Source organism: Mirounga leonina, unplaced genomic scaffold (genome assembly GCF_011800145.1).
Source record: "Mirounga leonina isolate KUSES-001 unplaced genomic scaffold, KU_Mleo_1.0 Mir_129, whole genome shotgun sequence".
NCBI classification, from domain to species: domain Eukaryota; kingdom Metazoa; phylum Chordata; class Mammalia; order Carnivora; family Phocidae; genus Mirounga; species Mirounga leonina.
Window position 1 is genome coordinate 9,999,463 of NW_023270323.1, and position 22,944 is coordinate 10,022,406.

General features: G+C 39.1%; 1 protein-coding gene across 3 annotated transcripts in view; it reads right to left on the reverse strand.

Moving 5' to 3' along the window:
- Window positions 1–1,610: 1,610 nt before the first annotated feature.
- Window positions 1,611–22,944, reverse strand: part of PKD2 (polycystin 2, transient receptor potential cation channel) — a 53,535-nt gene continuing 32,201 nt past the window's right edge. For 2 of the 3 annotated variants that reach the window (XM_035004545.1, XM_035004547.1), the window contains 9 exons: window positions 18,489–18,656; window positions 15,966–16,147; window positions 14,746–14,866; window positions 12,376–12,474; window positions 10,094–10,215; window positions 9,729–9,846; window positions 8,463–8,626; window positions 2,944–3,091; window positions 1,611–2,584 (listed from right to left, as the gene is read on the reverse strand). In XM_035004545.1, coding sequence (XP_034860436.1) covers window positions 2,348–2,584; window positions 2,944–3,091; window positions 8,463–8,626; window positions 9,729–9,846; window positions 10,094–10,215; window positions 12,376–12,474; window positions 14,746–14,866; window positions 15,966–16,147; window positions 18,489–18,656 — 1,359 coding nt within the window. In that variant the 3' untranslated portion in view covers window positions 1,611–2,347. The remainder of the gene's footprint in view (window positions 2,585–2,943; window positions 3,092–8,462; window positions 8,627–9,728; window positions 9,847–10,093; window positions 10,216–12,375; window positions 12,475–14,745; window positions 14,867–15,965; window positions 16,148–18,488; window positions 18,657–22,944) is intronic. The other variant, XM_035004546.1, reaches the window with a different exon arrangement.

Here is a 22,944-nt window from a genome sequence, read left to right on the forward strand (position 1 = left end):
ACAGTCCTCAGAATCACCTCCTAGAGGTACATACTGCAGACGAAGTAATGTGTCAGTCATACTGTTCTTTGGACATAAAAAAAGAAGATGCCTTTTTCAAAGTCTAAGCCTTTACTAATGAGTCTCATGATACAAATTACCCAGCTGCTTCTCCTTAGGAAATAGACAACTATAACATCTGTTACTATCCCAAGTCTTTATTGAGAAGTAAAGTGCTCAATATTACACATTAATGAAATTCTCGATTGTCGAGAGCCTTGCATATGTAACATCTTCTTCATAATACAAATATAGAGGGGAAGATGACAGGACAGGGATGACAACGGAGTTCTTCATGACTAAAGAGAAAAAAAATCTGTAACTTAAGGGTAAAAAGAAAGAATGTTGTATAGTCTTACAGGTGGAATGAGAAACAGTATAATAATAAGTATACAAAAAGACTTTCTAGTGACCATAATTGATATATGGCACGTGGTCAATACACATGGATACCACATAATGGCTGCACTTCAAATTGAAGTTTGTTTACATGTAACAACACGGTACACAAACATAAATACACACTCAATATCCCTGGAATGCAAACTGTAGTACCTAGTAATAAAGAACTTTGTGTAGCATATTCAAAAGAAAGTAAAGATGGAAAGAAAGCTGTGAGAAATATTGTGAAAGAAACCCAATGTGTATCACTTCTATAGAAGCCAGCTTAAAAAGTTTGTTTGCTCGTGTTTTCATTGAAGATTTGACTGACATGTTCTACCAATTACATGAACAACATGTGAATTCAGAACAAGGTACTAAAACACAGGCCTCTCTTCTATTGTTCTCCGAGTCGGAGTTAACTCACCAACACTGCATTCTCCCTTGCTCGTCCCATTAGCTCTCAAAAGGTTACCTCATTCAACACTTTTGAAAAATAAGATCTTTATTTTTTATTGAGAAATAGACTTCTTCTCCATAAATTTGGTGAGACCCTCTCCTAAAAAAAAACCTGCTGCAAATTCAAACTTTGGCTGATACATTCTGATAATGAATTTTCAATACCAGAAACTCCTTTTGATTAAACTGAGCTCCATTTAGATTATAAATTCTAGTTTTGAAATGCAGGATCAAGAGTATCTGAGTTCTCAGGGTGCCTGGGAGGCTCAGTTGGTTAAGTCTCCAACTCTTGATTTCAGCTCAGGCCATGATCTCAGGGTCAAGAGATGGAGCCTCATGTTGGACTCTGTGCTGAGCATGGAGCCTGCTTAAGGTTGTCTCTCTCCCTCTCCTCTGTCCCTCCCTCTCTCTCATTAAAAAAAAAAGAGTATTTGAGTTCTATATCCTCAAAACAGCATAAAACTCAAACTTTAGTCTCACAATATTTATATATGAATTTCAAAACTTTAAATTCTTGTGTAAAATGAACATATTTGCTGAGTTAAAACCTTCAGTACATACTTAAAACATTAATAAGTTGGTCTTCCCAGATTAATTACAACATTAAAATCAGTTGCAAATAAGTTGGGCTACCTGGGAAGAGAATATATGGACAAATCTTTATACTAAACTAATTATCAGAGTAAGTCCATCTTAGTGATAGGGCTCCTTCCAATTTTCCCATGTTATGGTTGGAGATGACATTTTAACCCACAATCAATCTTCGGTGGCTTTATGCAGCTCAGAGCAAAAATAGTGTGAACTAAGTGAAACAGCTATTCCCACAGACATTAGATATGATACAATAACCAAAAAAAAAAAGCACAGTATCCAACATTTATCTTAACCATTCATACAAATTCTAGCATAATGACTACATACCCATTCTATGGTTTGGAGTTCTTTTCCAGCTCATCTTTTAGAAAAGTTTACCCCGGGAAGGTAGTTGAAACAAAAGGCTCCTTTCTTAAAAGAAAGCTATGTATTACGTCCATGAGCTCAGCCTGCGTGGGAAGGAATGCCCCTACTTTCCCTTCACACACTGGGCAAAAATGCCAATACTGATTTTCGTGATTGGAAATAAAACTCAGAAGCCTTTTGATGCTTCTCTCCTCACTTTAAAGGTTACTTCATTGTCAACTGAGAAGACTCATCCATGGTAGCAAGTGGGCATACCACTCCATATACTTTACAAAGACTTTTTTTCTAGACTCAATATTTACACCTAGATTTCTTACATGAGAAAAAAAAAATCTTCTTTGATCCATGGGCAAGGTTTATCTAAAATAAATTAAAGTGCAGAAGACTTAACGGCTGGTCACGAAGACCAGCATCCTACGGTGGTCAGGGCATATAAAGTGTACCTGCCCTGGCAATGCAGGACGTCAGCCCCTTTTTCGCCGGTTAGGAACACATACTAGCACATGTCCTAGACGTGGATATTGGAACTCCCGTTTGCACCTGCACCTTCTATTCCTTCTGTAGACTGGGAGGAAGAAGGGCGGGAGCTTCTGGTGCGAGCTTGACCATTCAGTCCCACGGGTGTGCCTAGACCGTGACTTGTTTGGGAAGCTGCATCATCGGATTCGCAGCGCCCCAGCTCCTCCCGAACTAGCCGTTCCATCTGCTCCCTGTGGATTTCGCTGTCACGACCCAGTCTTTCGTCCTAATAAAGGAAAAAGAGACCACGATGTTGGGGGTCGGGCGAGGCATACTTCTGTACTTAGAAGTTGCCCGAGGAAATGAAGGGGCCAAATTATCTGTCATTAAGTGACGCTGGCGATTTATAGCGTATACAGCAATTCTCTGAGCTACTGGAGTAACTTTTTTGCTTAATTGTACCATTCAGTGAAGGCAGAAGCATCAGTGCTTGCAGTATTAAGTAACACCTCCAGATTATCATCTGACAGCACGGATCTGCAGTTACACGGACATTTTCAAAAAACGTCTCAGATTCAAGGTTATAAAATATGACTACCCTGATACTTTACTGAGTCAGTGTTTCTGTGTCAGATGACCACTTACCTCCGCCACCCCATCCAGCAGCCTGCCCAACACTTCCCTTCTCTTCAGTTTGGCCCGCTCCATGATCTCCAGCTTCACAATCACAGCGTCAATCTTGGACACGATGCTGCCGATGGAGTGCTCCATGCGGTCCACTCGTCTCACCAGCCTGTTGGAAACCGCAGGTGAGAGGGGTCAAAGCCACCTTGTGCAGTTGGTTGCCTTTTCAGCCCAGGTGGCTTTTCAAATGGAAGTGCTAAGATTTTTTTTCTTAAACAATATGATAATCTGAAACACATTCTAAGTAGTTTCAAACTTCAGCGATAAACTCATATATTGCTGATGGGAACGCTAACTGGCACAACTTCTCTGCAAGTCAACATTGTATTACAAGTCTTAAAAACATACGCTTAGCTTTTATTCAGATATTCCATTTTTTGAAAAATTTCTAAAGGAAATATGTATATGTGTGAATTTTTGGGCTACCAGCATACTCATTAGAGTTCTGCTTATTAATAGCAGTTCATTGAAAAATGGTTACAGGGCACCTGGGTGGCTCAGTCGTTAAGCGTCTGCCTTTGGCTCAGGTCATGATCCCAGGGTCCTGGGATCGAGCCCCACATCGGGCTCCTTGCTCGGCGGGAAGCCTGCTTCTCCTTCTCCCACTCCCCCTGCTTGTATTCCCTCTCTCGCTGTGTCTCTCCCTGTCAAATAAATAAATAAAATACTAAAAAAAAAAAAAAAAAAAAAAAAAAAGGTTACATTAGGGGTGCCTGGGTGGCTCAGTTGGTTAAGCAGACGCCTCGGACTCAGGTCATGATCTTGGGGTCCTGGGGTCAAGCCCCGCATTGGGCTCCTTGTTCAGTGGGGAGCCTGCTTCTCCTTCTCCCTATGCCCCTCCCCCCACCTGTGCTCTCTTTCTCTTGCTCTCTCAAATAAATGAATCTTTAAAAAAAAAAGAAAAATGGTTATTTTTATAATTAACAGAAAATTATTCAAATATGTTACTGTTCATTTATATAATGGAATTCCAAGGAGACACCAGAAATTATATGGTGATGGAATATTTAATGAAATAGTAATGTTCACAATATATTAAGTAAATAAAGTAGTTAGAAAACACTGTTCACTAATGAGTGAATATTTTGAATAAAAAATTATGTAAAAGCTTTAAAAACATAGAAATAGGAGACAACCTCTGGAATGGTGGTTTGAGGGCTCTGTAGGCACTCTCCCCAGAGAAACAACCATAACTGTTAAAAATTAATTAAAATTTTTTTTCAAAATTCTGTAAATCTTTTTTTTTTTTTCAAAGATTTTATTTATATATTTGACAGAGAGAGAGAGAGACAGCACAAGCAGGGGGAGCGGTAGGGAGAGGGAGAAGCAGGCTCCCCTCTGAGCAGGGAGCCCGATGCGGGGCTCAATCTCAGGACCCTGGGACCATGACCTGAGCTGAAGGCAGATGCTTAACCGGCTGAGCCAGCCAGGCACCCCAATTCTGTAAATCTTCTTAAGAGTATACAGCAAATGAAGAAGCATTTACTTAAGAAAATTCACTGGATTTTAGTAAGAAGAGTGAGAGTCTATGACATGTGAGCTATATGGTCTGCTCCCTCTCTGTCTCCCCCAGCTCAGTGTAACAGAAGGGTCACTCCAGTTGGGTTTGGCAATGGACACAGGGCCCCCACTCCCTCCAGCTCCCAGTGGGGGCCTATGGTATCTCCCAGGGAGGGGCGGGCTGCTGCATTTCTCATCTCTATATCTCCACCTCCAAATCCATGTTGCAGAGGATCTAATCCAGGCAAGAGTGGCTGGGAGGGATGATGTCTTCTTCCACCCAACTGCCAACTGTAGGCTGGAGTTTCCATGCCAGGAGAGGAAAACTGAGAAGACTAAAGGCTGCCCTCCTAGCCCAGTGGCTTATTCATGAAACAGGGGTATCACTTGGGGAAGCAGACCACTGTCCCTGACCCTAGCTCTGAAGGAGTGGCACAGAGGTTTTGGCCGGGAGGAGAGTTAGGCCATAGAACAGAGAGCTCCAAGGCTTCCCCCAAGAGAACTGGCTTTATTTGGAACAAAGTGCTAAGCCTGAGTGCTCCTCAGAACAAACGGGGATTGTGGTGATAAGCCGTTAAGACGAGGTTGGTCACCTCATGAGATAAAAAAGATAAATTGTTTACCGGCTAGTTTATCAGAAAGAACCAGGAAGAGACAGCTAAGAAGACTGCTAAAGACTGGTTCAAAAACTATCCCCGCAAAGGGGCCTGAATTGAATTGGATCAGAGTGTGGAACAGTTTATATCCCAAGGCATTACTGAAAACAACAGACCCATCAGCCAACAATTAGTGGAAGCCAAGAGGTGGAAGTAATATCAACAGAGGCGGAAGGCTTCCCAAAGAGATCAGGGAAAGACAGTGAGAGCCCTGCTAAGAGCACTATCTTTTCAAAGTGACTGTGGTGGTCACGTAGTCACGTGGTCAGACCTGTGGCCTCTGAGAAGCAGCATCAGAGGCTTCACAATGTGGGGGAAACAGACTTCATTAAAAAACAAGCATGCAAACAGCAAACAGAACAAGCCTGGGGGGGTAGGGGAGGAAGAAAATTAGTATTCTAAATTGCTATAATATTTATTTAATATCTCCAGTTTTCAATAAAAAAAAAACGAGACATGCAAAAACACCACAAAAAAATGTGACCCATAATACATAGAGAAAAAGGAGGCAACAGAAACTGCCTTTGAGGGGGCCCAGATAAATTTAGTAGACAAAAAGCTCAAAGTAGCTATTATAAATATATTCAAAGAACTAAAGGAAATCAGGTTTCAAAAGATATAGGACAGTATGTATGATGACACTGTCTCATCAAATAGAGAATATCAATAAAGAGATGCAGATTATTTCAAAGAACCTAAGAGAAATTCTGGAGTTGGAAAGTACAATAAATGAAAGGAAAAAGTCACTAACAGGGTCTCGACAGTAGATTTGAGCTGGCAGGAGAAAGAATCAGCACACTTGAAGATAGATGACAGAAACTATGCAATCTGAAGAGTAGAGAGAAAAAAGAGTGAAGAAAGATGTGGGATACCAGTAAGCACCCCAACATATTTAGGATAGGAGTCCCAGAAGGAAAGGAGAGAAAGCAGCAAAAAAAATATTTGAGGACATAATAGTTGAAAACTTCCTAAATTTGATGAAAATATTATATATCCCAGCAGCTTAATGAACTCCAGCTAGGATAACTGCAAAGAAATCCACATCCAGACAGATCATGGTCAAAATACTGAAAGACAAAGACAAAGAAAATATCTTGCAAGCAGCAAGAGAAAAGTGACCCATCACATACAAGGGAACTTCAGTAAGATTAACAGCTATCTTCTCATCAGAAATAGTGGAGACAAGAAAAAAATGAAGGAAAAATAAAAATATGCCTAGATAAAGAAAAACAGGGAATTCAAGCTAGTGGGCCTGCTTTATTTTTTATTTTTATTGTTAAAGATTTTATTTATTTATTTGAGAGAGAGAGAGAGCATGCAGAGCTGGGGGGAGGGGTGGAGGGAGAGAGAGATGCAGACTCCCTGCTGAGCAGGGAGCCTGACGCGGGGCTTGATCCGAGAACACTGAGATCATGACCTGAGCTGAAGGCAGATGCCTAACCGACTGAGCCACCCAGGTGCCCCAGCAGGCCTGCTTCTATTAGAAGAGATACTAAAGGAAGTTCTTCAGGCTGAAAGCAAGTGATCCAGATAGTAATTGGAATCCACATGAAAAAACAAATAGCACTGGAACATGTTATTATGTAACTGCAAAAGACAATACAAATGCATATACCTTTTTCTTTTTTTCTCTTCACTGATATGAAAAGCAACTGTGTAAGACCATATGTACACAATTGTATTGTTGGGCCTATAACACATAGAAATGTAGTAATATATTTGACAATAGCAGGACAAAGGAGGTGGGTAAGATCAAAGTTGTATTGGAATACGGAAATGACACCAGATGGTAATTTGAATCCACAGGAACAAATGAGAAGCAGAAATGGTAAGAAAAAGAATAAGCTAAATTCTATAAATATATACTTTCTCTTCTTTCTTGTCTCGGTTCTTTTAAGAGACAAAATTATTGAAGTGATCATTATAATATTGTGATACTGGATTTGTAACATATATAATAATGGCACAAAAAGGGGAGGAGTTAACAGTTATATAGGAATGATATTTCTGTATCTCCTTGGATTAAGTTAATATGAATCTGAGGTAGATTCTGATAAATTGATTTGTATATGTTAAGTCCTAGAGCAACCACTAAAAACATAACTGAAAAATGTAATGAAAAAAACTATTAAAGGAATTAAAATGTTACATTAGAAAATAGCCATTTTATTTTTTTTAAAGATTTTATTTATTTATTTGACAGAGAGAGACACAGCAAGAGAGGGAACACCAGCAGGGGGAGTGGGCTTCCGCTGAGCAGGGAGCCTGATGTGGGGCCCAATCCCAAGACCCTGGGAGCCAAAGGCAGACGCTTAACGACTAAGCCACCCAGGCGCCCCGAAAGTATCCATTTTATGTAAAAGAAAGCAATAAGGGAGAAAAAGAGGAAAAAAAGACATGAGACCTATAGAAAATGAAAAATAAAATGGTAGATGTAAGTCCAACTATATCAATGATAACATTAAATGTAAATGAAGTAAACATTCTAATCAAAGGCAGAGACTATCAGACTGGATAAAAAGACCAGATCCTACTAAATGCTGTCTACAGGTGACACACTTGAGATTCAAGGATACAAACAGGTTGGAAACGAAAGAATGGAAAAAGATGCATCATGCAAAAAGAAACAATAAAAACGTTGGAGTTGCTATAGTAATATCAGACAAAAGAAGACTTTAAAACAAAAAAAAATCTTACCAGAGATAAAGTAGGACATTTTATAATGAAAACAGGGTCAATCTATTAGAAAGATGTACCAATTATAAACATATATACACCTAGCAGCAGAGTGCCAAAATACACAAAGCAAAACCTTACAGAAAGGAAGGAACAGGCAATTTAATAATAATAGTTGGAGACTTTAATACCCCACTCCCAAAAGCAGATAGAACAAATAGGCAAGACGGCAGGAAATAGATTTAAGTAACACTAGACCAGACCTAATAAATACCTATAGAACACTCCATTTAACAACAGCAGAACATATATTCTCCTCAGGTATATCTTAGGATATACCGTGTGCTAAGGCCATAAAAACATAAAAAAAAATAAACACATGTAAATGGAGATACAAACAGCAAAATGTTAATTGGCATTTTGGTTTAGTGGGAATGGGAGAGATCTTAATGTTTTGTTTTTATTTGCTGATTTTCCTATAAGGAATACAGTACTTTTATCAAAAGAAAAAAACACCATTAAAAGTTATAAAAAAAAAAAAGAACTGATGATTAGTAATGGAAAGGATCAAATTGTGAGAGGTAGGAGAAGTGGCTTGGTCTCATTTGAGCTCGTCAGCCCAAATTCTGCCAATTCCTTCATACTTACACTTGAAATTCTTCATAAGAAACCCCACTGGAGATGCTTCCCCTCCTTCTGGAGCTATGCCCACTGTCTTCATCATCATCCTCCTCAGAGTCATCCAGGCTTCGTGGGAAACTTCGGCTACTCATGGGACGTGGTAAAGAGCTGTGGTCCAGATCCAGGTCCTCCTGAAGAACATGGGGTCACTGAGTGAGGAGCAAGAACACCTAGTCCCCACGGAGCTTCACTGTGGGCTTGGGCAGATGGGAAATGGGCATGTACTGTTTAACACCATTCTGTGATTCCCACACTTCTAATTCATGGACTGGCAAATTTTCAAAACAAATTTTATTGACCAGCAAGGAATCGCTAACTTGTTTGGACAAGGAAGAACATTAGAAATAGAACAACAACAAAAAAAGTAAATGAAGAAATATATATCACCTTTTCATAAAAAAACACATTTAGTAACTACAAAGTAGGAAGGATATAATCTTAGAAGAGATACAGCCTTGTGTAAGGTGATTTTACTCACTGTCTTCTTGTTCACATTTCACTATACCTGGTAAAGTTTCCCACCTACCGACACAGTTCTGTGGAGCAGTTTAGAGACCACTGTTCTATACTATCTCCTTATAGAAAAGGGATTTTTGTATAGAGTATTCACCTATATTCTCTGTACCTCAATTACCATGGATATTTTTTGGTTTGTTTAACCATTTATTTTTAAAGTTAATGTTAAAAGCTTTTAATTATCCTTTCTGATTATAAAAGACCATTTCATAGTAAGTATTCAAACGGAAAGCAGCTGCTAGTTTTGTTTTACTATAAATGTTAATTTATAGAGCAACTAACTTTATATCCCCTGAGAAATCTTTTCCCCACTCTCATGGACACTGTGAAGTGTGTAACTCCTAGGTTTCCCTTTTTAAGCTGATGACCAGAAAGCTTAGGGCCAAATTTGTAGCTCAGTCTTTAACAAGCATGTATATATTTTTATGGAATGCATTTTTAGCTTCATAGTCTAGTTTTATATTTCACTTTTGTTTTACCTCATTTGTTCATTTTGATTTTTTTACATTTATGCCAATATATATGTAATATATTTTTTACATATTGTTGTTATATATCCTTTTTGGAATATGCTGGGTACTACTACATAAATTGACGGAGACAGAGACAGAGAAAGAGGCAGAAAGACAGAGAGACTCTCAGTAATCCACTGCTTAGCACGGTGTCTGAAACACAGTGAGGGCTGAATCAAATCATGTTCTCCTACACTAGACCCACCCTCTCTTTTTCCAAGTCGTCTCTCATCTGCTGATGTTCATGTTCGGTCAGTTCTTGATCTCCATCTTGGTCATATTTTGTGAATATTGCCTCTATCTCTGCATCAGTATGGCCCTTCCTGAAATTATTGAGAGGTTACAGATGAAATCATTCATGTACATGGTCCAGTGCAAACACAGAGACATCAAGATGCAGGAAGAAAGGAGAAACTGCTGAATCATCCCTCCTCTTGGGATATGTTCCAGAAAGACACCTCCTCTGAAAAAACAGTGTCTCTCTGAGTACTCGGGCCAGAAATATCCTTATCACCAAGAACTTATCTTTATATAGGAATTTCCCAGGGCCTCAGAAAGTGTGATTCTCACCCTTTGAGATCTTGTCGAAGTTCATCAAAGTTTAACTTGCCTCCCCCTTGCCTCAGACTCTCAGAAATGTCATCCACAGCATTTTTTTTCAGTTTTAGTTTGACCAAGGCTTTATGGTAGCCCTGTTGAAAAGAAAAGATTGGGTTTAGTTTACTCTCTTTTTGCATGTGCTTTACCATCCATTTACACTAGTAACTACTAGTGTAGACCTTATTTTGCACGGTAGTGCAGGGCTGTCAAAATGACCTTGCAAGCCCGAACTGTGCAAGTGATGTTAATAATCAACAGGAAAAATTATGATTGCTCCGTGACCTTTAAAACATCTTATCAGGGGCGCCCGGCTGGCTCAGTCAGAAAAGCACGCGACTCTTGATCTCGAGGTCATGAGCTGGAGCCCCACATTAGGTGTAGGGATTACTTAAATAAACTTAAAAAAAAAAAACAAAAACTTTTCATCAAAGCATTAAAAACTCCCTCGGTATCAGTTATAAATTTACAGGGAAATTAAAAAAAAAACAGTAAAATGAATATTTGTAAAAATTTTATCCAGAGTAGTTTGAATAGTGCTTCCCTTCTTCTTGTAGAATGGATATGGAGGACACCTCTTTTCTATGTCTTGAGGAATTCTGATAATCCTTTCTTTATATGGATCAGCTCCCAACATTTTATCCTTTTCCCTTCCAATGTTGTAAAATATCTCCAGAGTTCCTTGAATGTGACGTTGTTTGCCAGCGTCACTTCCTTGGAGACTGTCGGGACTTTCCATCACAACCACTACTCTCATTCATGTTGATAAACTTGCCTTCACTAAGTTCTTTGACTGCATATCTATCTTTCCACAGATATTCAAGATCTTGAAGGATAGCAATGCCAACATTCCCATGGCCAGCTACCTATTCTAGAACTCTCTTACATTTGTTTTGAGCTTCACTTTCAGTGTTATCAGTCTTTGTTTCTTTGCTCGGCTTTCATCTTTGCTGGCCCATTCTCCCTTTCAGATATGCACTCTTGTAACACATCACGTGGGGGTTTCTCACAGGGAGAGAGAGAAGCAACACAACTACATGTTTTGTGTCTGCACTAAACAGCAGGTTGCTCCATGACCTAGCCTAGTCTTTGTAAGAAGGGATGTTATCGCTCACTGGTTAGGATACACATCCGTTATTTATGTAACGATTTGTAGACTGAAGAGCTAGCAGTGAAGTTTCTATGTTATGCTATTACAGTTAATATACTGTGATAACTGAAATGTTCTGTGACAACTGGAAGTTTGTACTTTATACTATTATTCTCAGTCAAGATACTGTGACAACTGAAATAGGAACTGTGTGGAGAGGCTGGTGTTATTTAACATGAAATAATTGAAATCTGTGCATCTCAGAACCAAAGGGCAAAGTAAGGACTGCGTGTATACACCTTGGAGATGTGCTAACATGTAATAAACTGTTCTGCAAAATTCAGGATAACCCAAATCTTAAGGTCCCATCCAAGGGGTTTTGTTTTAAGAACTGTAAGTTCTCTGTTCGAACATGATTCACAGACAACACAGTCTTAGGACTTGAACCAACAGAAAAAGATCACACAGTCAAGGAGCCACGGGTATCTTAGTAAAATGATGTTAGGGAACAGGCTGTGTACTTTAGATGTAGTTATTTTTTGTTGCTTAAGTTTTATACTTTAAACCAAATAAAGAAGTCACATCGAGAAGAACAAAGCTACCCAACTTTCCTGTCCTGCCCTTCCATTTATTTAACAACTTCCTGAGAAGGTGCGTAAGTGAAAGTTCTCAGGCCCTTACTCTGTGGCCTTTTTCCTTTGACTATTTTAAAACTTCCTTGGAAGGTCAAGGATAAAGGGTGAACTACAAAATATTTGCTTCTAAAACTTTTTTAAAATTGTATTTGAGATAGAAAAAGTGGAAATGTCTTCATATTCTTCCCTTTCAGTTTATTCTGAACTCTGGATCTGCAAGTGGCAGCCAACTAGAGGTGTCCTCAAAATAAGTAAAGGTAAAACCAGCAGCTCAGCTCTTAAGAGTCAAAAGAGATTGTGGAGAATTTAATTCTAGGGCATTAAATGATTTCCAGAATTTAAGTCCAGGCTAGCAGCATACCCATCTCTAGCTCTAAGACAGAGAACATTTAAATTATTCCTGAAATGTAGCAATCTACTCTTTACTTTACACCATGACAATGGATCAGTGTTGATGTGGAAATCTGGCTGAAGCAATGCTCACTTTATGTAGAAAGTAAAACAATTCTGAGAATTAGGGCTTGTCATACCTTTTTGATAAGATCTGAGAGTTCCATTTCAGCTTTCTGCTGGGCCAGATCAGATTTAACTTCAGAGTAAGTATCATTGATGATGGCCAAAAACATATTCTGTTTGTAAATCAAAGGAGAGTTGAGATTAAAGAAGAAACCTAAATATACTTCCTAAACATCAATCCGAAATTTGACATATGCATTTTTGTTCTTTTTTTTTTTTTTAATGATCTGATTTCTTAAGAAGACATAAATTAATAGTTTTGCTACTATACTCTTTGGGAAAATTATTTTTTTCATTAAATCATGCCAAAGGAAAATGCAATATATTTTCTTATTTACAAACCATATATTGTGATATATTTTGCAAAAAGAGACAAGAATGAAATACAACAAAATATCGATGTATTTACCAATGGATGGTGGGATTATTTTATTTTATTATTTTTGTTTGTCTACACTTTTTTCATTTGACAGAAATTATTAGAAGTGTAGAACTCTACGTAGCTCTTCAATTTCAACAGTTAATACAGACAAGTGGAATTCTATGCTTCTTCCAAATATTGTTATACAATATTATTTGAGATTTACACAGCATATTTTGAAGAGTTGAAAAGATCTCTGCAAATGGGAATACAGTAGGCTTCATAGAAGATAGTCAAGAGAAGCTTAGTGAAAAAGACTTTGGAGTCAAGCACACTTGGGTTTCAGTCTTAGCACTGCCAAGACTATATTGTTTAAATGTTCTAATCTTTATTTTAAAATTTATTTGTTCTTACATTAACAAAATGGGAGAAATCATAGTTCCTCCCCTACAGATTTGTTGGAAGAATTAATGAGATAATCTATGTTAAGTGCTTAGGACAGGGCCTCAGGCATGGTAAGCGCTACATAATTTATAGCTATTATCATTCAGTAATGGTTAGTTCATTTTCCTAACTTTCTCCTCCCCAAGATAATGGTTTGTATTTCCAACACCTGTTTCCCACAGTTTTTTTTTTTTTTTTTAAAGATTTTACTTATTTATTTGACACAGAGAGACACAGTGAGAGAGGGAACACAAGCAGGGGGAGTGGGAGAGAGAGAAGCAGGCTTCCCGCCGAGCAGGGAGCCCGATGCGGGGCTCGATCCCAGGACCCTGGGATCACGACCTGAGTTGAAGGCAGACGCTTAACGACTGAGCCACCCAGGCGCCCCCCCTCCCACAGGTTTTCTTGAAACGCCACACCCAACTGATCAGGTCCTTCCTTAACACACTCTTTCTTCACTTTTCCTTTCTGGCATATAGCTCTGGTTTGTGACTACAGTTATGTATTTTTTTTTTTTAAGATTTTATTTATTTACTTGAGAGAGAGACAGAGAAAGCAACAGAGAGCATAAACGGGGAGGAGAGGGAGAAGCTGGCTCCCCGCTGAGCAGGGAGCCCCATACGGGGCTGGATCCCAGGACCCTGGGATCATGACCTGAGCCAAAGGCAGACGCTTAACCGACTGAGCTACCCAGGCGCCCCCAGAGTTATGTATTTCATTATGTCTGTTTTCCCCACAAATTTGTGGAATCTCCCTGAGGGCAGGGCTGGTCTGTACCCCCAGTACCTAGCACCTTGCCTGGAATATAGTGGCTCAGCAAATATTTATTGAATGATTGGGGAATGAACAAAAAGAGAGCTCTACTATTTTAGTGGCTATTAAATTGCTACAAATTAAGGAGGAATACTATTTAAGATTCTGTAGCAGAAATGAGAATAAAATATAAAATGCATGTAAGTTCCTGGCTTAATGCTCAAATCCAAGGGCAGCTGGAGTAACATCTCCCACTTTCTCCCTCCCAACCCAGGCAATTACTGTTGTCTTTTTAAGTTTCCAAATGGCTGGTAGCTAACGCCTGCAAATATGAGTAAGTTAAAACAAAAATATCTTCATCTTCACAAGCAATAACTCACTCAAATATTACTCTTGACATCCTGGATCTAGCTTGCTTTGTCAGTTCCATTTTTTTTTTTTTTTTAAAGAAAAGAAGAGAAAGAGGAATGAAAAGTCATGCTAGCAAGTGATCACAAAAGTGCCGACATCTGTGTTAAAAAAGCATGTAAACATGTAAGCATTCTACTTTTTCGGCAAAGCACTATTTTAGGTGACTTTATAAATTTGCATGTGAACTAATTTTTTTTTTTTACATTGAATAGACACATATATATGGATTAATGAAAGACCATGGAAAAGGTATTTGGTGAAGACTTAAAACTGAATCAGTGAGAGGTAAAATAAAATATGTCTTCTGGTATCTACAGTTATTCCTGGGTCTTTTAAAAAATAAAGGAAGATGGTGATTTTATGATGGTGACTTATGAAGTTTAAATCACCTCACTATAAGCAAAAGTGTACATACCAAAAGAATGAAGAACATAAAGAACACAAATGTAGTAAAATAAATTGGTCCCAAAACTCGATTAGCTTCCTCAATCTCTGCGAAGTTGATATCACCCAAAATGATACGGAATTGAGTGAAACTATAAAAACAAAACAAAACAAAACACCATAATACAAAAACAAAGAATCTCCAGCATTGATGTAACATTCCTTAAAGATGATTTCATACTTTTGGACCTTCTTATCAGTACAGATAGCTGCCAAATAACAGAAAACTGTCAATCCCTTTGGAAAATTCTTGCTACTTATATGACCAATTGAAGCCTCTGGAATAAAAATAATATGCTTTCATGCTAAATATGTTATTTCCACTCGGTTAAAAAGAAAATATAGTAATATTATTAGATGACATAAAGCAATTAGCTATAAGAATTTAACACATAATCTGGCTAAAACATGGTTAACTCTAAACTTCACACGGTCACCCTCTTAAAAAACCTCTTAAAAAAGACTTAGCCAGACTTGTATGCATTCAAAGATCCCGTATCCTCACATGCACTCAGAGTGGTGTTGAGTGGCCGTGTGTTGCCAACGCTGGGTCTTAATCAGTAAAATCATTTCCGTTCCTGACTTCCAACAAACAGTGACATTAATCAGCTGTCCTTCGGTACAAAGCCTTTTTAACTTCTATTATCATAATTCTCTTCTTTCCTAACTAACTCCTTTCTCAATGGCATGGAAATCTCAATACCGGTTATTTTTTTTTTTTAGTCTTCATATCATATTTGAGAACTTTGGAAAAGACTGAAAATTCCTGTGCTGATTTGAGTTTCTCTTAGAATATTAGAAATACTATTTTTTTCTTAGAAAAAAACTACAAGTTTAAAACATGTGGCAACAATATTGAATAAGAATGCAAATATAGGCAAATGTCTCTTAGAAGCTGCCATCTGCATTGAGTGCTGAGAAGCCCTCTGCCTTTGTAACAGTATTGCTTTCCTACAGCTGTTCTACTATGTCTCATTACTCTAGAGCTGCTGTCTTAAGCTTATCAGCATTAAGCATTGCCCTCTTTGCATCAGTGGGTCATCGCTTCTGGGAAAGATAATTAATTCTTATTTTTAAATAACTATTTGAAAATACTTGTTGATGAAATAGCAACTGTGAAGATTTCTTTATCCTTCAGAAGGCAGTGACATCTCTAATTAAATTTTTCTTTTTAATTTCATATATACTTACATACACTCTTGGAAAGTACTGAAGTCATCAACTTGAGTGCCAAAGACGAGGTAGGCCAACTGAGCATATGCTAAGAAAATAATGAAGAACATAATTGCAAAGCCAAAGAGGTCTTTGGCACACCGAGACATTGTTGTGGAGAGCTGACTCATGGTCCTGTTAAAGTTGATGAATTTGAAGAGCTGTAACAGAAGGAAGATATCGACAGATGAATGGGTGAACAAAATGTGGTAGATACGTACAATGAAATGTTATCCAGCCTTACCAAGGAATGAAATTTTGATATAGGCCAAAACATGGATGAACCCTGGAAACATTATGCTAAGTGAAATAAGCCAGACACACACACAAAAAACAACTATTATATGATTGCACTAACATGGAGTAGCTAGACTATGGAAATTCATTGAGATAGACGAGGTTACCAGGGCCTGGGGTGAGGGGGGAATTTGGAGTTAGTGTTTACTGGATACAGAGTTCAGGTGGATTGATGAAAAAGTTCTGGAAATACATATGGTGATTGTTGGACAACAATGTGAATGCAATTAATGTCACTGACTTGTACACTTAAAAATAGTGAAAGTTATAAATTTTATGTTACATGTATTTTACAACAACATTTTTGGAAGAGAGAGAATAATGACTTGCTTTTTCCCCTAAACCCAGCAACTTCTCTTTTCTCATTCAAAGAGTTATTTGTTGAGTGCCCACCATGGGCCAGGCCCTGTTCTTGGAGCTGGGAACAGCAGAGAACAGAACAAAGCTCCTGTTCTGATGTTGCTAAAATTTTACGTGATGGTTGCAATATAGTAAAAACAGGTTTAAATCATAATTAAGAGGATTAGGGATATTCTTCCCCCTAAGAAAGATTAAAAGAGGGGGGGGCGGGAAAAAGCCACAAATGAAAACTAGTGAAGAAAAACAAAAAAACCCCCTCCAGGAGATACTTACTGTATGTTATTAACTGTCATTCATTATTTAGCGACTATGTGCCAGGCATTATGGGAAGGGCTATGTATACTGACTCAGATCTTTGCAATGAGATTGAAATACTGGTATCCTGCCCTCAGGAGGCAGCCAGGGCTCAGAGCCAGCAGCTGAACTCAGCTTTGTCTGACAGCAAAGCCATACCGAACATTTCTATAGGCAACACTAAGGACGGCTGTTCAGGTTGCTCATCCCAGCCCCGAGGCATGACAAGCTGCATAGCTCTAGCTCAAAGTCCCGATGGAAAACCATTAGGGGGATACATCAGAAGCCAAGTCGCAGTCCCTGCCCTAAAGAACTTTAATGGCAGTCTAAGTTTCCGAAGCAGAATAGTTACAAGCAAAACACTAAATAAAACACTCAGCCTGAGGCACAAATTGAAAGGAAATCTCTAGAATTTACTCTTATACACTGTTTTGGGCCACAATAAACATTTTTTGAAGGTTGTTGTAATCACATTACTTAATTCCTATTGGATTTGGATTATTTATTACTATTTTATGATAAAGGTTTGGTGTGTGAGTGGTGGTTTTTCCTGAACAAGCATGTAACTAAATAAATAGCAAGACAGATACAGGATGAGGCCTACACCCTCCGATAAATCTCAGGCCTTCCAGGTGTGAGTACCAATTCAGGAAAAAAAATAACTGTTGGTGAGGAGCTTCTAGAAGAGTGCTGTTTAATAGAACTTTCCGTGACGAAGGAAATGTTCTTTATTTCCACCGTCCAGTACAGTAGTCATCAGCCACATACAGACACTGAGGCCTTAAAATGTGGCTAGAGGGACAGAGAAACTGAATGTTCAATGGTATGTAATTTGATTAATTAAAATTTCCATTTCAATAGCCACTTGAGGCTGGTAGCTACCATCTGGAGAGCAGAGTGACATGCGGGCAGCTGCCTCATTATTACTACAATTTCCTGCATCTCCAGAATTGAGGCTCATTTGTACATGAAATGCCCTCATCTTTCACATACATGGAAATGTACACTATGTTTCAGAAAAGAAGGAAACGGATAATTAAGGTACTACTTGGAAGAGTATGGATCTGTCCCAATCTCAATTCTAGGTAAAGCTTCCGTCTGGCCTCCACCCAGAAAAGGGGCAATCCTTCTATAGATCATTTCCAATACATCTTTCCATCCCTTCCCATCCGCACCCCTCATTCTTGGCTCCTTTTCCTTCACCTGGTCGCACCGTAACAGGTGAAACTCAGACCTGTCCCTGTGATAGTGTAGCCGAGGGCCCCACGCCCAGCTGACGTTGAAAAGGGCTCTTAATTGCACTTGATAAACAAACCTGCAGGGACAGGTCTTGCAAAAGCGCAGCTCAGGTCACAGGAAGCACCATTCACACTGAGAGGAAGGATCACATGGGTCCTGCTAGTTTACTTGCAAAACGTGAAGCAGCTATGGCTGGCTATTTGAATTTGGCCACAAAAAGCAAACTCAAGTCCTCCAGCATTTTGTGTGGTTCATGTTAGTAAAAAGAAGAGAAAACTATTAAAAATCCAGACCATGAACTCTGCAGATTACCTTAATCCAGACAAAAAATACGATGACAGCAGCTATATTGTTGAACTGTATTTGCCAGTATGCCAGATGCTCGAAGTTGGGGAAAGTATTTTGATCTTCTCGAAACTGTAGTAGCACCTCCACACTGGATGTTCTATATATGTTAATTCCTATAGCTACCACTGACAGCTGGAAAACAAAAGATTTATATATTATTACAGTGTTTTAGAAACATGTAACTTACCTTAAAATGACTATTTTTCCTTACCCATGTATTACTCCTAGGGCTCACCGACTACTTATCTAAATCACTCATACGAATGACAAGCGTTGAGCACAGCCACGAAACAGGTGTAACAATAAGCCAGCTGCATTCCCTTAGCTGGGAAGAGAAACCCACTGAGTACACGTGTACGTGTGCACACGTGCGTGCGAACACACACACACATGACATGTTGCTATATTACAAACTCAAACTCAAACAGGAATGCCTTGTTTTTTCTGCCACCCTCATTGAAATCATTTCCCCCCCTTCTCAGCCTCATCTTGCTTTGTTTCTGTTTTTGTTTTCAATTGCCAGCCATACATTTTTTCTACTATTCAACAAATACAAGTGGATATCTATGTATACAGTACTGTGCCAGGGGCTAAGAGGAAGAGTAGAAGTAAAATGCACAAACTCTGTTCTCAAGAAACTTATACTCTGGTTCAAGACCAGATATACACACAAAAATAACTAGTAACACAAAAACCTAGTAAGGAGTTGGCATCACACAACACAAGGTGAAGGATGAACAAGACATATCTAAAAAGAGAGCTCTTAAGAGGAAAGAAGATGCTTGGTCTTAAAAGATGGTGTGGATGAGGGTCAGAGTGGGCTCAAGAAGACTTGCAGTGGGAATATATGTGAGCCAAGGGTTTCCCTCCTGCTCGTTTCTGTCCCTTAACTCATGACCATGCAACTTTTCACATCGGCTTCAGTTCTGGGCTCTAAAACCAGATCTGAGAACATTGGGCCCTACTTGCATCCATCACCACTAGATTAAGGTGTAGGTGTGGAAAATGCCAGAGGTTAACCATTACAACCTGGGCCTCCTGTGGGGTCTGAAGTCACAGCAGGTGGGTTGTCACAGGTGCTGAGACCTTTGCTGTCCATTCCCTTTCTCTTCTCATGCATGATAGTCAAAGACCACTTCATTAGCCCTTCTTAAGATGGCTGTCTTGATCATGGCTCAAGGTGATTATCATAGCAAAGACCTGCCTGGCTACCAACCACAGCTGAAAAAGCCAACATCACCACCTTTTCTTTGTCTGGGAAGGATTCCCAGAACAAATCTTGTATTTTTGTGCTGGTGGTGGGAATATTTTCCTTGAGTTCTCTGGAATACACTGAAAATATGTCTCTATGTTGACTTAGTTGAGAGGGAAGGGTTAACTGACTGAACAATAACTCTTTACCCAACTCTCACTAGGGACGATTGGTTTGTACCCAGGGTGTAGTCGTTTATACAACGTCAATATCATATCAGTACACTGAATTTCCCAGAGAATTTTTCTTGAATGAGAGAAAAGAGATGAGGGAAAGAGATTTTCTAAGCACTTGAGTTATGTTCTCCTGAGTTTTTTTTGGGATTCTCATCCCCATCTACAAAAGAACTTTCCTTCCTTAATGTAAGCTTCATAAAGGCAGGGGTTTGGGTTGTTTTGTTCAGTCCTATATCCCCAATGCCTAGAACAATGCCAGGCACATAGTAGGTGCTCAGAAAATATTTCTTGAATAAATAATCATTTTCATCCTTGAAACCTACCAATCAACAAAATTATTTGAATTCAGACTTCTTTTTCTTTTAAGATTTTATTTATTTGAGAGAGTGAGAGCAAGAGAGCTAGAGCACGAGTGGGGGGAGGAGCAGAGGGAGAGGGAGAAGCAGGTTCCCCACTGAGCAGGGAGCCTGATACGGGGCTTGATCCCTGGACTCTGGGATCATAACCTGAGCCGAAGGCAGACGCTCAACCGACTGAGCCACCAGGCGCCCCGAATTTAGACTCCTTAATAGTCTTCTTTTTATCAGTAATTCTGCTAGAACGACTGTTTAGGTCAAATAGGTTGACTAAAGTAAGCCCATAGATTTCAGAGTCTTTGTTAAAGAAACAAAAGGAAAACAGGGAAAATAATTTCAAAATGATTCCAAGATGTTGTATTTATACTTAGGGTAGAATTACTTCTCAAGTTCCAGGTGTGTCTTAGTCTGATAAAAATGCCTTTGCTTTTTTTCAGGGGGTTGAAGGTCCTGTGTAGCACTGGGCTTATTTTGGAGGGTGAGCAGAAGGTGTGCCCTCATTTCTGCTAGGTCAGGGAAAGTTTCAAAGGAGAAGAACGATTCCAGTAGCCCTTCCTTATTCTTTACAAAAGCACACTGTCTGAATTGTTGTCTTGGCAGTACTTAGAGTTCAAAAAAACAAGAATAGCACAATGAAGCAAGTTTTCAAAGAAATACTTGCAAAATGTTGTGGCTGCTGAGCCAAAGAAACTATCCTCAATTTCCATGATATCAACAGCTATTTTCTCCAAAGTGGGTACAAGGCAATTCCCTGGGGTGTGGAAATAAAATATGAAAATTTCTATCCAAGTGAAAAGAAAGTATTAGAATTCTATTTGTATTTTTTTAACCCAATCCTTCAAATTCTCTGTTGTCTATGTTTTTACAAATGTACCTATTATGCCTCCCCACACACTCACACAGAGTTTATAAATAAATGGAATATATTAGGGTGTGTTGTTAAAGTTTTTACTGATAGGTGTACATAATCGAAGAGGTTGATTGCCACTAACTATTCTTTTGCTGATACTGAAGGTATTTGGTTAAAATCCAAACAAACCTGCCATTAATGAGCATAATATCACACTCACACTCACCTTTTTACCTTTATTCTCACTGACTTAACTATAAATATATCCATATAAACTAAAAAGGCAGGGTTTGCAATCTTAGGGTTCCAAACAATAATTGTTTTCTAGAATAATTTTTTTTTTTTTTTAAGATTTTATTTATTTATTTGACAGAGAGAGACACAGCGAGAGAGGGAACACAAGCAAGGGGAGTGGGAGAGGGAGAAGCAGGCTTCCTGCGGAGCAGAGAGCCTGATGCGGGGCTCGATCCCCAGACCCTGGGATCATGACCTGAGCCGAAGGCAGACGCTTAATGACTGAGCCACCCAGGCGCCCCTCTAGAATAATTTTCAATGTATATGGACCCACACTCTTTCATCATGCAGTTCAGAAATATGTTGAAAAATTACTTCCAGTATCCTTGCCTTTCCTGCCTCCTTAAATGGTGAAATTCCTTTGTTACTGTTATTAATATACCGAGAATTTAGGGATCCACAGTTTGCCTACAGGAATTGTGTGATGTTACATAGTCATCGTGAAAGAAGGGATGCACTTCTAAATGCATCAGGGTCGAACGGGTTCCACCCCGAATTCTACAGGAATTTTTATTTGAAGTAAAAGCTCTTTCTGAATTACAGATGCATGTAGCCTGAGAGGCAATGGCAGAGTGGCTAAGGTTAGCTAAGGTTACCGTGAGAACTGAGTGTACATCTGGATATGAAAAGCACTTGGAACTGTGTCTGACACGCATGACTTCTAAAGCTTTAGCGATTATTATTGTTATTGCTCCAGTTAATATTATTGTCATGCAATACAGATCTATATAGTTCTTTTCAATGTCTTAAGCATTCTTTTACTCACATATGAATAACATTTTTCTATATTTAAAACATCTTAATAATATTTTCTATATTTTGCCAACTAATTGTAGTGATGATCTGATAATGGCTTGATGTAAATGCTTCACGAAGCCCAAATGAACTTTTGGTTGTTATGGGCAGGGGGAGAATAATGGCCAAGAAGTAGGGTAATGGAAGAGAGAACCCTGATAGGGTAATGCACCACCTACTGAGATTTCAGGGGGGCTCTGTCAGCGGGCAATGGGCAGTGGAAAGGACGGGCTTTTAGGCACGTAACAATTAAGCCTGCTCTTACATGCTTCGATGTGTAACAGGACTCAGCAAAAGATCATGCGTTCTTGCTGAAGGGGGAAAAGTTGGTCAAAATGCATTTTTCCAGGGAGGCCCTGGCAGGAAGTGATGAGGATGATGTGGAAGGGAAACCATGTTGAACAAGTGTAAAAATTATAATAGTCAAGGGCAGGCAGGGGGTCTACAAGGTGTCATAGTCTCGACTCTATCCTCACTGCCTTCTGATTTTCTTGAACCTGATACAGAAAACGTGGATGGTCCCTCACTGGTATTTTGTCTTTTTTTTTTTTTAAGATTTTATTTATCCGAGAGAGAAAAGAAAGAGAGAGAGAGAGAGATCACAAGCAGGGGTAGAGGGAGAAGCAGGCTCCCCACTGAGCAGGGAACCCAATGCGGGGCTCCATTCCAGAAGTCCTGGGATCACGACCTGAGCCAA